The sequence below is a fragment of the Eulemur rufifrons genome, chromosome 24, assembly GCF_041146395.1.
Source record: "Eulemur rufifrons isolate Redbay chromosome 24, OSU_ERuf_1, whole genome shotgun sequence".
NCBI classification, from domain to species: domain Eukaryota; kingdom Metazoa; phylum Chordata; class Mammalia; order Primates; family Lemuridae; genus Eulemur; species Eulemur rufifrons.
This window is the reverse complement of record NC_091006.1, coordinates 22,168,652-22,182,990: the sequence shown is the minus strand read 5'-3', so window position 1 is coordinate 22,182,990 and position 14,339 is coordinate 22,168,652. Positions and strand designations below refer to the sequence as shown.

The 14,339-nt window shown below is 35.0% G+C and overlaps 1 protein-coding gene across 1 annotated transcript in view; it reads right to left on the bottom strand.

Moving 5' to 3' along the window:
• The window catches only part of ADAMTS3 (ADAM metallopeptidase with thrombospondin type 1 motif 3), a 206,442-nt gene that overhangs the window by 93,745 nt on the left and 98,358 nt on the right, over positions 1-14,339 (bottom strand). The window contains exon 4 of the mRNA XM_069457845.1: positions 11,839-11,995. Coding sequence (XP_069313946.1) covers positions 11,839-11,995 — 157 coding nt within the window. The remainder of the gene's footprint in view (positions 1-11,838; positions 11,996-14,339) is intronic.

Genomic DNA, 14,339 nt, shown 5'->3' with positions numbered 1-14,339 from the left:
AAAATCTGCAAAAGTAAGTATATGGTTTCAAGGTAACTATATTAATGCTATGTATTCTCTGATGTGCATAAATATCCTTTGGTAGTTTTAATAATATCATAAAGAAAACATCATGTTTCTATATGCACAAAGAAAATAATTTCATTTTCTTTTTTAATCATACTTACATACTTAAAATTCTGTGAAATTTGGGTGAAAACTCTATATTTGCAAATATTAAATAGAAAAGAAAATAATAGTCAAGTAGTACTAACATCCCAAATTTAGACACATAGACATTAGAAAACTGAAAATTCCAAGGTTCTCCTAGTTACTCAGGACGTCAAAGCTATATTTGTAATGCATATTAGGTTAAAAATCAGGGGGAAAAGTGTGCTTAAGTTATATAGATGAAAATTTATTTTTTCTAACATTAGTTGCATTCTTAACCCTGTTTTATGCTATTTTAAATTTAATATAGTATCATTCTTCATCTCAAATTACAGGTAAAAAACGTGAAAAGAAAAAGATCCCAATAAGAGCCCTTTCAATAATCCTCTGACACATAGTTCTGCCACTACAATAATAGGAAGCTACAACAATGTTGACCACACAAATATGAGAACTTGTACAATGGGGATAATTTCGGAAAATATAATGTTTATTCCTCCCTGACTTTGTATATAGATGACCTGCTTACTGATCATTCCTAAGAACTGGTTGGGAGACCTGGAGTGAATGGAGAGGAAAGAGAAGGGAAAGAGAGTATTGCACACTAGGATTCTGGCATCAAGAATAAAGAAGACACAAATAAATAGAAAGACATCCCATCTTCATGCGTTAGGAGACTTAATATTGTTAAAATGTCTATATTACACAAAGCAATCTGCAGATTCTATGCAATCCCTATCAAGATCTCAGAGCATTTTTTTATGGAAAAAACAATCATAAAATTCCTATGAAAACACAAAGGATCCTGAATAGCCATAACAATCCTGACAAAGAAGAACAAAGCTAAAGGCATCACATTACCTGATTTCAAAATCTGTGACAAAGCTATAGTGAGGAAAACAATATAGTACTGGCATAAAAACAGACGTATAGACTAATTGAATAGAAGAGAGAGCCCGGAAATAAACCCATGCATATATGGTCAACTCATCTTCCACTGGGAGCCAAGAACACATAATGGAGAAAGGACTATCTCTTCAACAAACTGTACTGGGGAAACTGGATATCCACATGCAAAAGAATAAAATTGGATCCTTATCTTATACCATGCCCAAAATGGATTAAAGACTTAAATGTCAGAACTTAAACTGTAAAACTCCTAGAAGAAAGCACAGAGAAAAAGGTTCATGATATTAGTCTTGTTGCACAGGCAACAAAAGCAAAAATAGACAAGTGGGACTACATCAAACTAAAAAGCTTCTGTGCAGCAAAGGGAATAATTCTTATAACAGAGTGAAAAGGAAACCTATGGAATGGAAGAAAATATTTTCAAAGCATATATCTGAAGTGAAGTTAATATCCCAAATACATAAGGAACTCCTTCAATTCAGCAGCAAAAAAGCAAAAGAACCCAATTAAAGAATGGGCGAAGAGGTTGAATAGACATTTCTTCAAAGAAAATATACAACTGACCAAAGATATATGAAAAGATACTCAACCTCACTAATCATCAGGGAAATGCAAACCAAAACCACAGTGAAATATCACATCATACCTGTTAGAATGGCTATCATAAGCAAGACTAAAGATAACAAGTGTTGGTGAGATGTGGAGAAAAGGCAACCTTTATACACTGTTAGTAGGAATGTAAAATGCTGCAGGTCCTATAGAAAACAGTATGGGGGTTCCTCAAAATATTAAAAATAGAACTACCATGTGATTTAGCAATCTCACTTCAGAGTATATATCCAAAAGAATTGAAATCGGGATCTTAAAGAAATATTTGCACTTTGACATTCGGTATTATTCACAATATCTAAGATGTGAAAACAACCTAAATGTTCATTGATGGATGAATGGATAAAGAAAACATAGTATATACACACAATGGAATATTATTCATCCTTAAAAAACACGGAAATCCTCTATTATGTGTTAACATGGATGAAACTTAAGGTCATTATTCTAAGTGAAATAAGATAGTCACATACGAAAAAATACTATATGTGGTGTCTAAAATAGCCAAGCATAGAATCAGAGAATAAAATGGTGGTTGCTAGGGACTGGCAGGAGGGGAAAATGAGGAGTTGCTTTTCAACAGATATACAATCTCAGTTATGCAGGATGATAAAGTTCTAGAGATCTTCTGTACGACATTGTGCCTGTAGTTAATATTGTATTGTACATGCAAAAAATTGTTCAGGGTAGATCTCTTGTCAAAGTCTTCTTAGCACAATAAAATATAGTATAAGACACTCAATCTTCAGTTTCTGGAATTCAATGAATATTTTTCAAAGGAAAATAGATTTGTAAACTAGACTTATGAAGAGAGGATTTTCTAAATACTTTTAGTTCTCACTTAACATATCATTAGTAGGTCTGAAGACCAAATCACAAAGGTTTTTGGGGTTTTTTTGTTTGTTTGTTTATGTTTTTGTTTTCCTTTTGTGTAGCGAAAGTCTTAACCATCATAAGGCTTAGTAATGAGGCTGGAGTAGTGAAGAAAAAGCATTTAATTAGAGGAAGGAAAAGACAAATCTAGCCCTTTTGATTTTAGGCTGCTTCTGGGATGAGGAAACAGACAGGAATGGAAAGACAGTGGTTCTGATTCCTTCCAGCTCCCTTCAAGGCCAAGTCTCAGGGAGAGATGGGATTAAACATATAGGATTAAAACATATAGGACTTTTATACACAGATTAAAGGACTAGGGACATCTGGATTAAAGGGGTAAAAACATACAAATCATTGAGGAACTGCAAGGGCCAAATCCTTCTGTTCTGCTCTATTTTGAAGATCCTGCAAGGGGAACAGGTCAGGGGCTGCTAGGACATCAATCTGGTTGCAGAGAAGCTGTGACTCCCCTCAGCGCAGCAAGAACAGCAACACCTAAAGCTCCTGGGGAGCCTGTCAGAGAGGGCTGCTAAACCAGGGTCAGGGTGGTCCCACAACAGATGCTGTGAGTGGATTATATGAGCTGGATAAATTGGAATCCCAACTAGAACTCAGGGAGGTTCGCTGCACTAGTGAGAGCAGACTCTAGTCAAGTTGGCAGTAAAGGCCAGCAGAGCCAGCAGAAACCAGGCAGGAAAGGATTATCAGGCCAGGGTGCCTACCCAACCAGCCAAAGAAGCCCATACTGTGGTTAACACAGGAGGATTTAATGCAAAATGGAAATGTGATGCATTCTAGATTTTAGTTCACCTGGACTTCTTTTTCCCTGTTTATTTTCTCCAATGAACATTTGTAAAGGATTAACACATACCACAATGTAACCACTTTATTAATAAGAGAATGTGCATTTCTGTAGTTTTTACTACTTAAATTCTTGGCTTTCCATTTATTTAATTCCTATTAGGAATACAAAACTTGAAGTTAATTCAAACTATTTGAGTTGCTTTATCATAGTTGTTGTGAGGTCATGAAAGAAAGAAATGGAGATGAATGATGCTCTTCTGCACACTGCAAGTTAGGCTGAGCAACATTAAGATCCTGAGTCTCGAAATAATGGGGACCACATAATTAGGAAAGTTGACAAATCCAAAGATGAGGCTTTGGTCAACGATAAGAATCTGGGTGATTTCTGTAATAATTATTTTGTCTAATGGCCATATTTCAAATCGCAAAGCTATAAAAATAATCCCTAATGTACATCACATCATGAATGTTCATTAACAATTTTTGAAGTCTGATGACAGCATTTTAGAACATTTCTTCCAAAAATGTAAGAGAAAGGGTGCTGGTGAGTGATGAAAAGATGCCCAGGGGAACTTGGAACTTGTGCAATCCTATATGCATAATACAAATGCTTCTACTGATTTTTGAAATGCTAGGTCATCACAGAAGAGAAAGGGATGTTGAAGAAGACAAAAACAATATATCCCAGCCTGATTAACTTAATTCTACTTCCTTTAAACATAAATAGAGGGGTCCACCTACTACAGCTAGCAGTGATTTCCACTACCACTGCCCAGTAGACTCAGAAGCCAAGACCAGGCTCATGAAATGAGGAAAGACGATATTTATCTGCATCAAATTCCCATATTGGCTTTACTTATATGTCATACAAAGTTGGGAATGAGGAAATTAAAAGTGGTTCTAATATCCTAACTTCCATTACTAGAAGACTGTTTAGTGGCATTTTATTAGTACGAGTATCACAGCACAGGACATAAAGAAAATCTCTGTTTATCACTCACTTGTTTCACCTTTTGGGGAGACAAGGACCTTGGAGGCTCAGATTTTGCTTTTATCCCTGTAGCACCTGGGATAAAACCTGACAGAACTTGTAAACATGAAAACATAACCTGCCAAAGTGCTGTCACAGAGGACTGAACTTAGCAAAATGTTTTAGTACCACACAGACTTAACATTTAAAGAAAACATGGCACTTTGTAAAGCACACTGGAGAGAACCAATGCCTTCCACAGGAATCGGATGAAAAATACTTAGAACTAAAGACTGTCCTATGAAAAAGAATATACACCAAGCCTTGGAATGCTCTATACTATCAGTCAGAGATCTGAAATAAGGAAAAATAAATATCTCAGGCCAAGAGTATCTAACAAGTTAATGTGGGAGCACGTAAGTGGTTACGATCATTCTGAAAGATACAAAAAAAAATTTTCTTGAATGCTTCATTTAGATTTGTCAAATATTTTTTCCAGATACTTAGTAAGCTGCTGAAAGTGATATAGGAATATGCTGTACATAATCAGTTGTCTACAGTAACCTCTATATAATCTTACTGGGGGAAATAGCTCTAATCTTTCCTAAATCTTTCCAACATGTAGTTCCAAATTCAAGAAATTCCATTAAGAATTTTTTAATTTAGATATTTAGGCCAGATGGATTATAGCTGAAACTTAGAGTAAAATTTCTGGTAGCTAGAAAGAACAAAACCAACTATTCAGCTCTGCTTACAGAAGTATTAATTAAAGAAGCATTTATTTTGGCCTAAGTGTAGTTCTCAATTTTAATTCACATTTTAGTTCTCATAATGTAAACTCAAGCAATTTTCAAATAAAAATATGATTTCTGTGCTACACTTATTTTTCCCCATTGTTCCATTTCTCTTCAACATATACCACCAACCTCCACCCCATGTACCAGAAAGAAGCCCAGTAGAGGAGAGACAGAGGTGAAATGATCCCAGGAAGAGAGAGAGAATTGAGATTAACCCACCCGAATCTTTTACAGGAATGCAAGAGAAAAAAAAAAGTTTGCAAAATAACAAATGAACATGTTCAGAAATGAATAGCATTGATTCTCATAAATAAATCTTACATTTAAACTTAATGCCTGATGACCCAGCAAGGAAAATAAAACAATGACAGCAAAATAAATAACATCTAATTTACAGCAAATAATCTTTTTTAAAAAAAACAAGCACATAACTTATAGAGAGAAATGATGAAACAAAAGATTATTACACCTTCAGAAATATGCAGATTCCTTACACAAACGCTTCCCACTTACTAACATGAAAGTTTATAAATTGTTGCACCTGTAAAAAAAAAAATAAAAATAAGCACAGGCTTGAAAATGTGTTTAAGTGTACACACTTGGCATGGGAGAAGTCACAATGTACTAAATAGTTTATTAAAAATAAGATCTATCCCTCCTAAGCAAAAGCAATTGACACAAGAAAAGCCAAATACTGAAAGTATATCTTGATAATAGGATATGTTTTATATTCAGAAAGAGAAAATACATTTTAAATGCTAGTAAAGCTTTTTCTTGGTATGAACTTCTTCCTCATGAATCAATAATTGACATAGTTGTTTCTGAGTCGGCAATCATTTAATTTAAGAATCAAGATCTGGCCCAAATTATCTGAATTAGCTTTCTACCCTAACATATGTTCACTGCCTTCAATTTCACTTCAGTCACTCAAATATATCTAAAACCTTCCGATTCATTTTCTCCGTTAATGCCATGTCCATAACTAAATAGCCATCCCGAGCTCTAAAGTCTCAATACATTTTGCACCTTTCCATATTCAATTCTTTATTGAAAAAAATATCGAGTTACATTTGTAATCTTTTAATCCTGGTCTGTATATCACATAAGCTCCTTTCATTGAACCTATTCATAAAGAGATAGAATAGGCCCAGCAAGTTATTTTATTAATAATAAAAGTAAATAGTATTATCCCATATGTTTCACATCTGAAAGCTCTTTAACCCTCACTCTGCTTCCTGATTATTTTATATAATAATTCACTCTTCATGTTGGCTTCATTTTTGTCCATAATTGTTATAAATATCTCAATTGTGAAATAGACAAAACCAACCTGAAAAGAAAGTTGATAAATATGATTAGTATTTCCATATGAATCCAATAGTAGCAGCCTTGACAAAATGATGCAGATGTGAAAAAGTTACAATTCAACATCTACCTAAAAAATGGTTGTTTTTAGTATATCTTAATATTAATAATTTAGTAATATTATATTCCACGCTTCATTTACTAAGACAACATCGGCTAAAATTAATTTCTATTATTTGATTTGTGTGTGTGTGTGTGTGTGTGTGTGTGAGTTACAAAGCTCACCAGTGATTCTCTTTGATCGGGGCATAGGTCGTGAGAACTTCCAAACACAAAGGGCTAGAGTACCTGCTGATGTGTCTACAGGGTCAATGAACGACTCTGGACCTAAGAAGTTCCTAGCATCGATAAAATAAGAAATAGTCCTCCCATTTTTCTAGTTCTTGTTTCATAGTTTCATTCCCCAGCAACTAGGAGCAACTCCTCAATCATTTCTGACTTCTACATGTTTCCCACCTGGGACAAAGACACGCCTTCACAGCACCATGACAACCACACCAGCAACACAAGCACTTGGGTTCCTGCAGGAAAATGAAAATCCTGAAAGGAAGCCAGGAGATAAAGCCTTACTATTCCTTGTTTCCCACTGGTAGGAAGTAATTACAAAAATTACTTTAACACAAAGCTTCTGGTGAATGAATAGTTTGTAATTTGAGGGGAGAAGCCTAGGGCTTAGGGATTAAATTAAAAATATAAAAAGCTGAATGATGTCATACAAGTACTGCCACCCTCCCTTAAAAAGTAGACTGCTTAAAATAATCTCTTTAATGATAATAATGTAAATATTGTTAATAGATAGTCAGGGGTATATTTTGTTTTTTATCTGAGTTTCGATAAATGAATGATTTAATGGTGGGAGTGATTCTTTAATATTTTATTAACCATGTTGTTAAAATTTCAAATACAAAATAATTTTGTCCAAGCTAAAGATGCCAAAAATGGATGTAATTTTAATACCCCTAAAGCAGAAACCAGAAAGAAGCAAATTAAACTTACCCACCATGATGAAGTAGGCTAGTTTCTTAATCATAAACATGCCAAGTTTATGTTTGTTGTTTAATGAAAAGGATGATATTTCTTTGCCAGAAACTGGGAGTGCTATGTGTTATCAACACCTGCCAGTTCTGCAGTAGAAGAGACCATTATTTATACTGCCAAATGTAAAACTGCTTTAGGTTTTATTCTTAAAAGAGTAATTCTAAAGAGAGCAGTGCATCTGTGGTTTTACTAGTTAGTTCAATATAGTTTTAAACAGCTCTTCATATTTTTCCACATTGCAAAAAACAATACAACTTCCCTATGAAGAGTCAAGGAAAGAGAATCTGCTATATGTGGGATTGATTGAGAGGTTTTTGTTCTTGCTGAATTGTACCATATGATGCATTATCTCAACAGTTCCAAAGCTGTGACTGTTACTGGAAACTCGAATATTCTTAGGGGATAGGGAATGGAAATAGATGTTTGCATTTGGTCAAGTGGACTAGCTTAGGGTTCCTCAAGTGTGGAAGAAGCATAATTTTTGTTTCTGTTTTAGTTTTGTTTTTTGAGGACATAGTGTCTGTCTCACCTATAGCAAATATTTTTCATGGGCTCCCAATGCTGTGCAATGTATACCTTCTGATTCTCAGTGATACAGTTGGGAATGAGAGAGCAGAAGGCAGAGACATTTTAACCATCCACAAGCCAATACCTCCCACATGACTCCTAAGCTGATCTCTACATCTCTGCACCACAACATGCATATGAGGCCATTCGTGCATTGACTCTGGGCATGATTATGAGAATACACTATGCATTTTTCATTTACTCAGTATTCCAGTAGATTTTCTAACTTAATCTATCCAGAATTATACTCAGTTGTCATCCTTCACCAAGCCTATTTCTGTGTCTCACCTTATATGCCTGAATTCTGCAAAGATAATTCTCTAGTCTTCTAGATTAGAAGTCTGAGTCATCCTTGATCGATCTGTCTCTTTCTCTCCACCCCCAACATCTACTCCATCACAAAACACTGTCAGTTTTACTTCAATTTCTATCCAATTTAGCTCCATTTCTCCATTTCATTACTACTCACCTAGTCCAGGCTTTAATAGATTTTAATGTAGGGCACTTGACACAAACTACAGAACTCAAAACGAATGGCAATTCTGATGACCTAAACTGCCAAAGCAAGAACTGTGCAGGCAATTACTGCGACAACCAGCAAAATACAGTGGAGTATTTACAGAGGCCATACTGATGAACCCCTGCTGGGTCAAAATGGTTTGCGTAGGATCAAAACACCTCCTGATGACTTGCTGTCAGAGAAATTTATGAAGACCATGGTTCTCAGACACATTTCTTTCTAACTAAGTATTAGCCTATGCATTTTATTCCCCTGCCTATAACTCATTAAGAAAGACCTCACATGTCTCCTAAAATCACATCTTGAAGTGATCCAGAAAAAGTACTATGTGATGTGGTGCTTTAGCTTTCATTTGTAAATCAATATACCTTTCTAACCCTAGAATTTGTTCAATTTTACATTTTAGAATGATGAAATACATTATAAAAATATATTTTTAATTTATGCTTGGAAAGTATTTAGTCTATGGGAAAGCTTGGCTCTCAGTGCTGTGACCAAGAAGTTAAAAGAAGAATTTAAAGGCTACAGTGTGCTACTTGAAAGTTCTGAATCTAAATTACTTTTGACCCTAGGGAAGAGTTATACTTCTAACATACATGGTTACAATTTAAGATTCTCAAAACGAGGTAAATTGATATTGCCCACAACTCAATTGAATCAGAACTTCATAAGTAAGAAAATAAAAATCATTATGCTCATATTAAGGTTTATCATGGAACATTCTAAGAGAACTGAGTAGTTTTATTTTGATTCAAGTTTTAAGGTAATTGAGAGTTAAAGGAACTCCTTGTGCTTTGACCCATGATCACTGAAAACTTTCCCAAAATGTATTACCCTAATTTGTGGCCCACTTCTACTATAAAGCAATCTTCTATTCATGACTGAAAAACCAAATAAACACTCTTCCATGTCTGCATTCTTCAAAGCAACTTTTATTGTAAACTGAGTGTGCTAATGTTGATGCTACTGGAATTGATATTTTGAATAATTTTCTAAAATATTAATAATGTGCCAAATTTCCTTAATCCCATCCAATTCATTTCAGTGTACATACCCTGACTACTAAGTTACTTCTCCTATTCTATCATCTAAAAATACAATTGGTACTACTCATAATATTTCAAGAGAAATATAATCTTCTTTTCTTCCTACAAATATCAGACTAATGAAAGATACTAAGGCTAATATTTGTAGAAATAGATGCCTTCAGGGACCAAAGTGTGCTAACAGCATAGAGCTTGATGAAACTATAGTCATGATTAATGAAGCGAATGGGAGGACAGCCACAGTAGCTAACTGGGCTTTCCTCTCCCCTGCATAATTCAACAACACGTGGCCCATGCTTTTCTGAAATATATTTAACCATGTCTTTGAAGGATATTAGAAACCAAGACTTACAGAAAAAGCGCTACATCCTACTATCTATTCTTTGACATAACCAGTCTTCTGATTTTAGAAGGACACTTTTACAACATGAAAACACAAATGAGGAATAAGAATAATGTATCCACAACATGAAGGCAAACGACGTCTCATTGTTCAACTTTAACAAAACTCTTAACATGCAAATCTTTTGCAAAGGTATTTAATATTAATAGTTAATAAAATGACAGCTAGCATTGATTAAGCACCTATTGTTGTTGAATGTTATACTCAGCATTTGCCTATATTATGTCTGATACTTAATATAATTGTGCAGTATATCTTAATTCTTTATTCACAGATTAAGAAATTGAGTCTCAAAAAGTTTAAGTACTAATCTAACAGAACAACTTGGTGTTAGAGTTATTATTCATGCCAACTCTGACTGCAAAGCTCATTTCCTTTCTGTTACACTACACTGACTCCGTAAGCTAGGCACACGTTTCATAATACTGCGTTTATTAATATAGTCCTGTTGTTCCAACTCAGAAACTTCTCAAAAAGTTTCAGCTGTGTTAACTTTAGATTTATCTTAAATGATACTATTCCATTAGTACAGCATATTAAGGAAAGCTGGCAGCATCTGAAAATCAAACTAATAACTGCGTAAAAATTCCCAAAAGAATTTTGTCTCAAAAGATAAATTATTGCTAGTTTAAATTAACATTATTTATATCCCTGGCATTTCCCTCAGAGAAATTTCTTTATTCTTAAGTAAGTTGTCCTGGTAAAAGTAGCATAGCCTTTTTGAGATTTGGCAAAAAATAGAGATTCCCAACATTCCTTTCTTGTCTGTGAGGGGAATTTCCGTATCTAATTTATAAGCATATCTCCTTCATACCAAGTTACTTTCAGATTCATTGAAACAAACACTCAAAAATAGAAAATTTTCGGCAAGGCACAGTGGCTCACGCCTGTAATCCTAGCTCTCTGGGAGGCCGAGGCAGGAGGATCACTTGGGCTCAGGAGTTTAAGACCAGCCTGAGCAAGAGCAAGATCCCATCTCTATATAAAGAAAAAAGAAAAAATTATCCATTAGCTGGACATGGTGGCCCATGCCTGTAGTCCCAGTTACTCAGGAAGCTGAGGCAGGAGGATTGCTTGAGCCCAGGGGTTTGAGGTTGCAGTGAGCTATGATGACGCCACTGCACTCTACCCAGAGCAAAAGAGCAAGACCTTGTCCCCCCACTCAAAAAAAAAAAAAAGAAAGAAAAGAAAGAAAAAGAAAAAAAACACGAAAACTTTCATGGACCATACTTAACTTCACTTTAGTGTGTCTAGCCTACTTTGAAATAAAATTCATCAGAAGGATTTGAGTCATTGTCTCCTTCACATTGTAAAAAGTTTTGCAAAATAGACTTTAAAGTCAAATAGCATAAATATTTTCAAATATATCCGTCACACTGGTCTTACAACAAAATGAAACTCTTTGCCATGCCAATATACCTCATTTTAAAAGTTTTAAAACAACATTAATAATGTATAAGTTAGATACTTCTAGAAAGCACAAATATTTTCAAATTTTAACATAAGCTAGAGAAAAGATAGCTTTAATGCAAAACTTGTAAAAGAAAACATAAATAACATATTGAGGATATAATAATGCACTGGAATAAAATAATACCAATAATATATACCTCTCTGTGCATTTTTAAAAGGCAAGCCATGTTTATGATTTATAAATATGAATTCTTTTGCCACTCCCACATAATACAAGAGCACATGACAATCACATTCCCGTAATTGACGGGAGAGTTGTTTTCATAATATCTTAAAATTATATTTAATTATTAAGCTTTGCCAAAGATGCCTACCTCTGTAGTGGAAGTCTCTGGACATGTCTATGGGAGCCCGTTCCACTGCTGATCTCTTGTAGACAACATGAATCCTTCCTTTTTCTTCCTCCATCTGTTTACCTCTTTCCAAGGGTTCAATGAAATACTCTTCATTATCACTTTTTATCATTCCAGCCTAGAGAAAGCATAAAATGTGTTAATTTAAAAAAAATGTATCTATCACCTTCAGCTCACAAGCACATCTTTTGAAATGGCAAGAATATAATTTGTGAAAGCTAATGCTTTTTCTTTCCACATTTGGCTATAAATTTAAAATGGTTAAGCTACTATTAAGTATCAATAATTCATATCAGATAGAGATTCACATATGATAGGAATTTTTAAAAATTCATATAAGGTAGGATGCAAAATTTATATAGGGTAAGAATAAGGAAATCATACAATGTACACATTTTATCAGACTGAAAAAGAAGTGTAGTTATATATTCTACTCAGTATTTTACCTCTAAAAGAAATCTTATGGGACACAGAAACTCAAAACACATCTCTAATTTCCCATAATAACCCATGATGGAGCTGTTGTCCATGCATCTTAAGTATTTTTTTAACTCATTTATGTCTCCCTCCCTAACACTGTGATATCAGAGGGAGGAGTTCCATGCTACATTCAGTTATTTCTGTCTTTAAATAGCCTCTTTATCTTCTGTGGAAACCCCACATTACTAATATTTATTAGTTTGAAGAACTAACTCATATTTGTCCTTGCTTAATCTAACTTCATGATATAAATTATACTTCTTCCTCAGACTGTATCCTTTCACACTAAAAAGCCTATCCTTACATTCAATTCCTCCCATCTCTCTATTTATAGCTTTTTCTGACTCTCTTTCATCTTTTGATTATTCAGAAAGCATCAGGGCTATACCTAGTACTATAGCTGAAGACAAATGATGGTTTTTTTCTAAAATGTGTTCTTTCTTAAGTATCAAGTCCACATAGTTGCAGGTCGGCCGGGCGCGGTGTCTCACGCCTATAATCCTAGCACTCTGGGAGGCCGAGGCGGGCGGATCGCTCGAGGTCAGGAGTTCGAGACTGGCCTGAGCAAGAGCGAGACCCTGTCTCTACTAAAAATAGAAAGAAATTATCTGGCCAACTAAAATATATATAGAAAAAATTAGCCGGGCATGGTGGCGCATGCCTATAGTCCCAGCTACCCGGGAAGCTAAGCCCAGGAGTTTGAGGTTGCTGTGAGCTAGGCTGACGCCATGGCACTCACTCTAGCCAGGGCAAAAGAGCGAGACTTTGTCTCAAAAAAAAAAAATAGTTGCAGGTCATATTTATAATTTAAAGGTCATACAATAATATGTAGTATTTATTTAAATGTTAGCACATTCATTGGAAAACAAAATTGAATAAATAATAGTGTGGAAATTGTAATTATTTTGAAAACATATATCAGATTTAGAGATAAGTCTTATCTTTATTCTGAAGTCCTTAATTTATTCTGTATTTTCACACATGAGGTCACTGGCTCTCACACAATATAGGCAAGGGCGGGGTTTCTTACCCCTTCTATTAATAACTGTCAGTCGACTGTCTCTGCCATCCTGGTGTCAAGCAACAGAGAAATGAAAGGGAGGTACCCCCTTACCAAAGAGCATATGTTTTCAGCAAATATGCCTCTGACTACAGCTTTTCTGTTTCATTCAAATCTTTCCCCTCCTTTCTATTCTGACTTCTACCATGAGGTATGCTCTTCTCCTTCTTCCCCTTGATAATCCTCACAGGGAATTCTTCAAGGCTATGGCATCTCTACATGTCCCTTCTATACCCACCTTCACGCTGTGCACATACAAATTTCCCTTGAACCTACGGAGGCATATCTTGCAGGAAAACATCACCAAAGTAATTCCACCATTCTTTGTCCTCACCCTCTGGAACAAATGCCTGCCCTTCACTTAAAAGAACACTGGGCTAGTGGTCCTTCAGTAGAATGCTGATCTTCCAGACAGACACTCCAATAATTGAGTTTTTTTCTCATCTTGCGAACTACTTTTTACCTACTCGTGTCCTGTGAAAGACACAGTATTTTTCACAAGTGGCATGATTAACTCCTTCCTCTTCCAAGTTGTTCAATGTCAATGGATTCATCTCCTCTACAAATACAATTTCCAATATTTTCTCATGTTTTTCAATTTTCATTTTAATTTCTTCAACATGATAGTCATATTCTTATATCTCTTATTACCAGTAATTTCAACACTGATGGCTTTTTCCCTTCTTGGGCATGGATGGATTAATAATGTCCATAAAAAAATCCAAACTAGGCACAAACACAGTAAACATGTAACAAGTTAATAAAACAGCACCAGGCCCAAGGCTAAAATCTCTAGGCCCATCACTAACACCATCTGTTGGTAGCAGGAGGCATGAACTGGCTTTATCTTAGAAACACAAGTCTGCTGATATATAAGTTGAAGTTCGTCAGTGGTGGAGTTTCAATACTCATCTTTATTCCA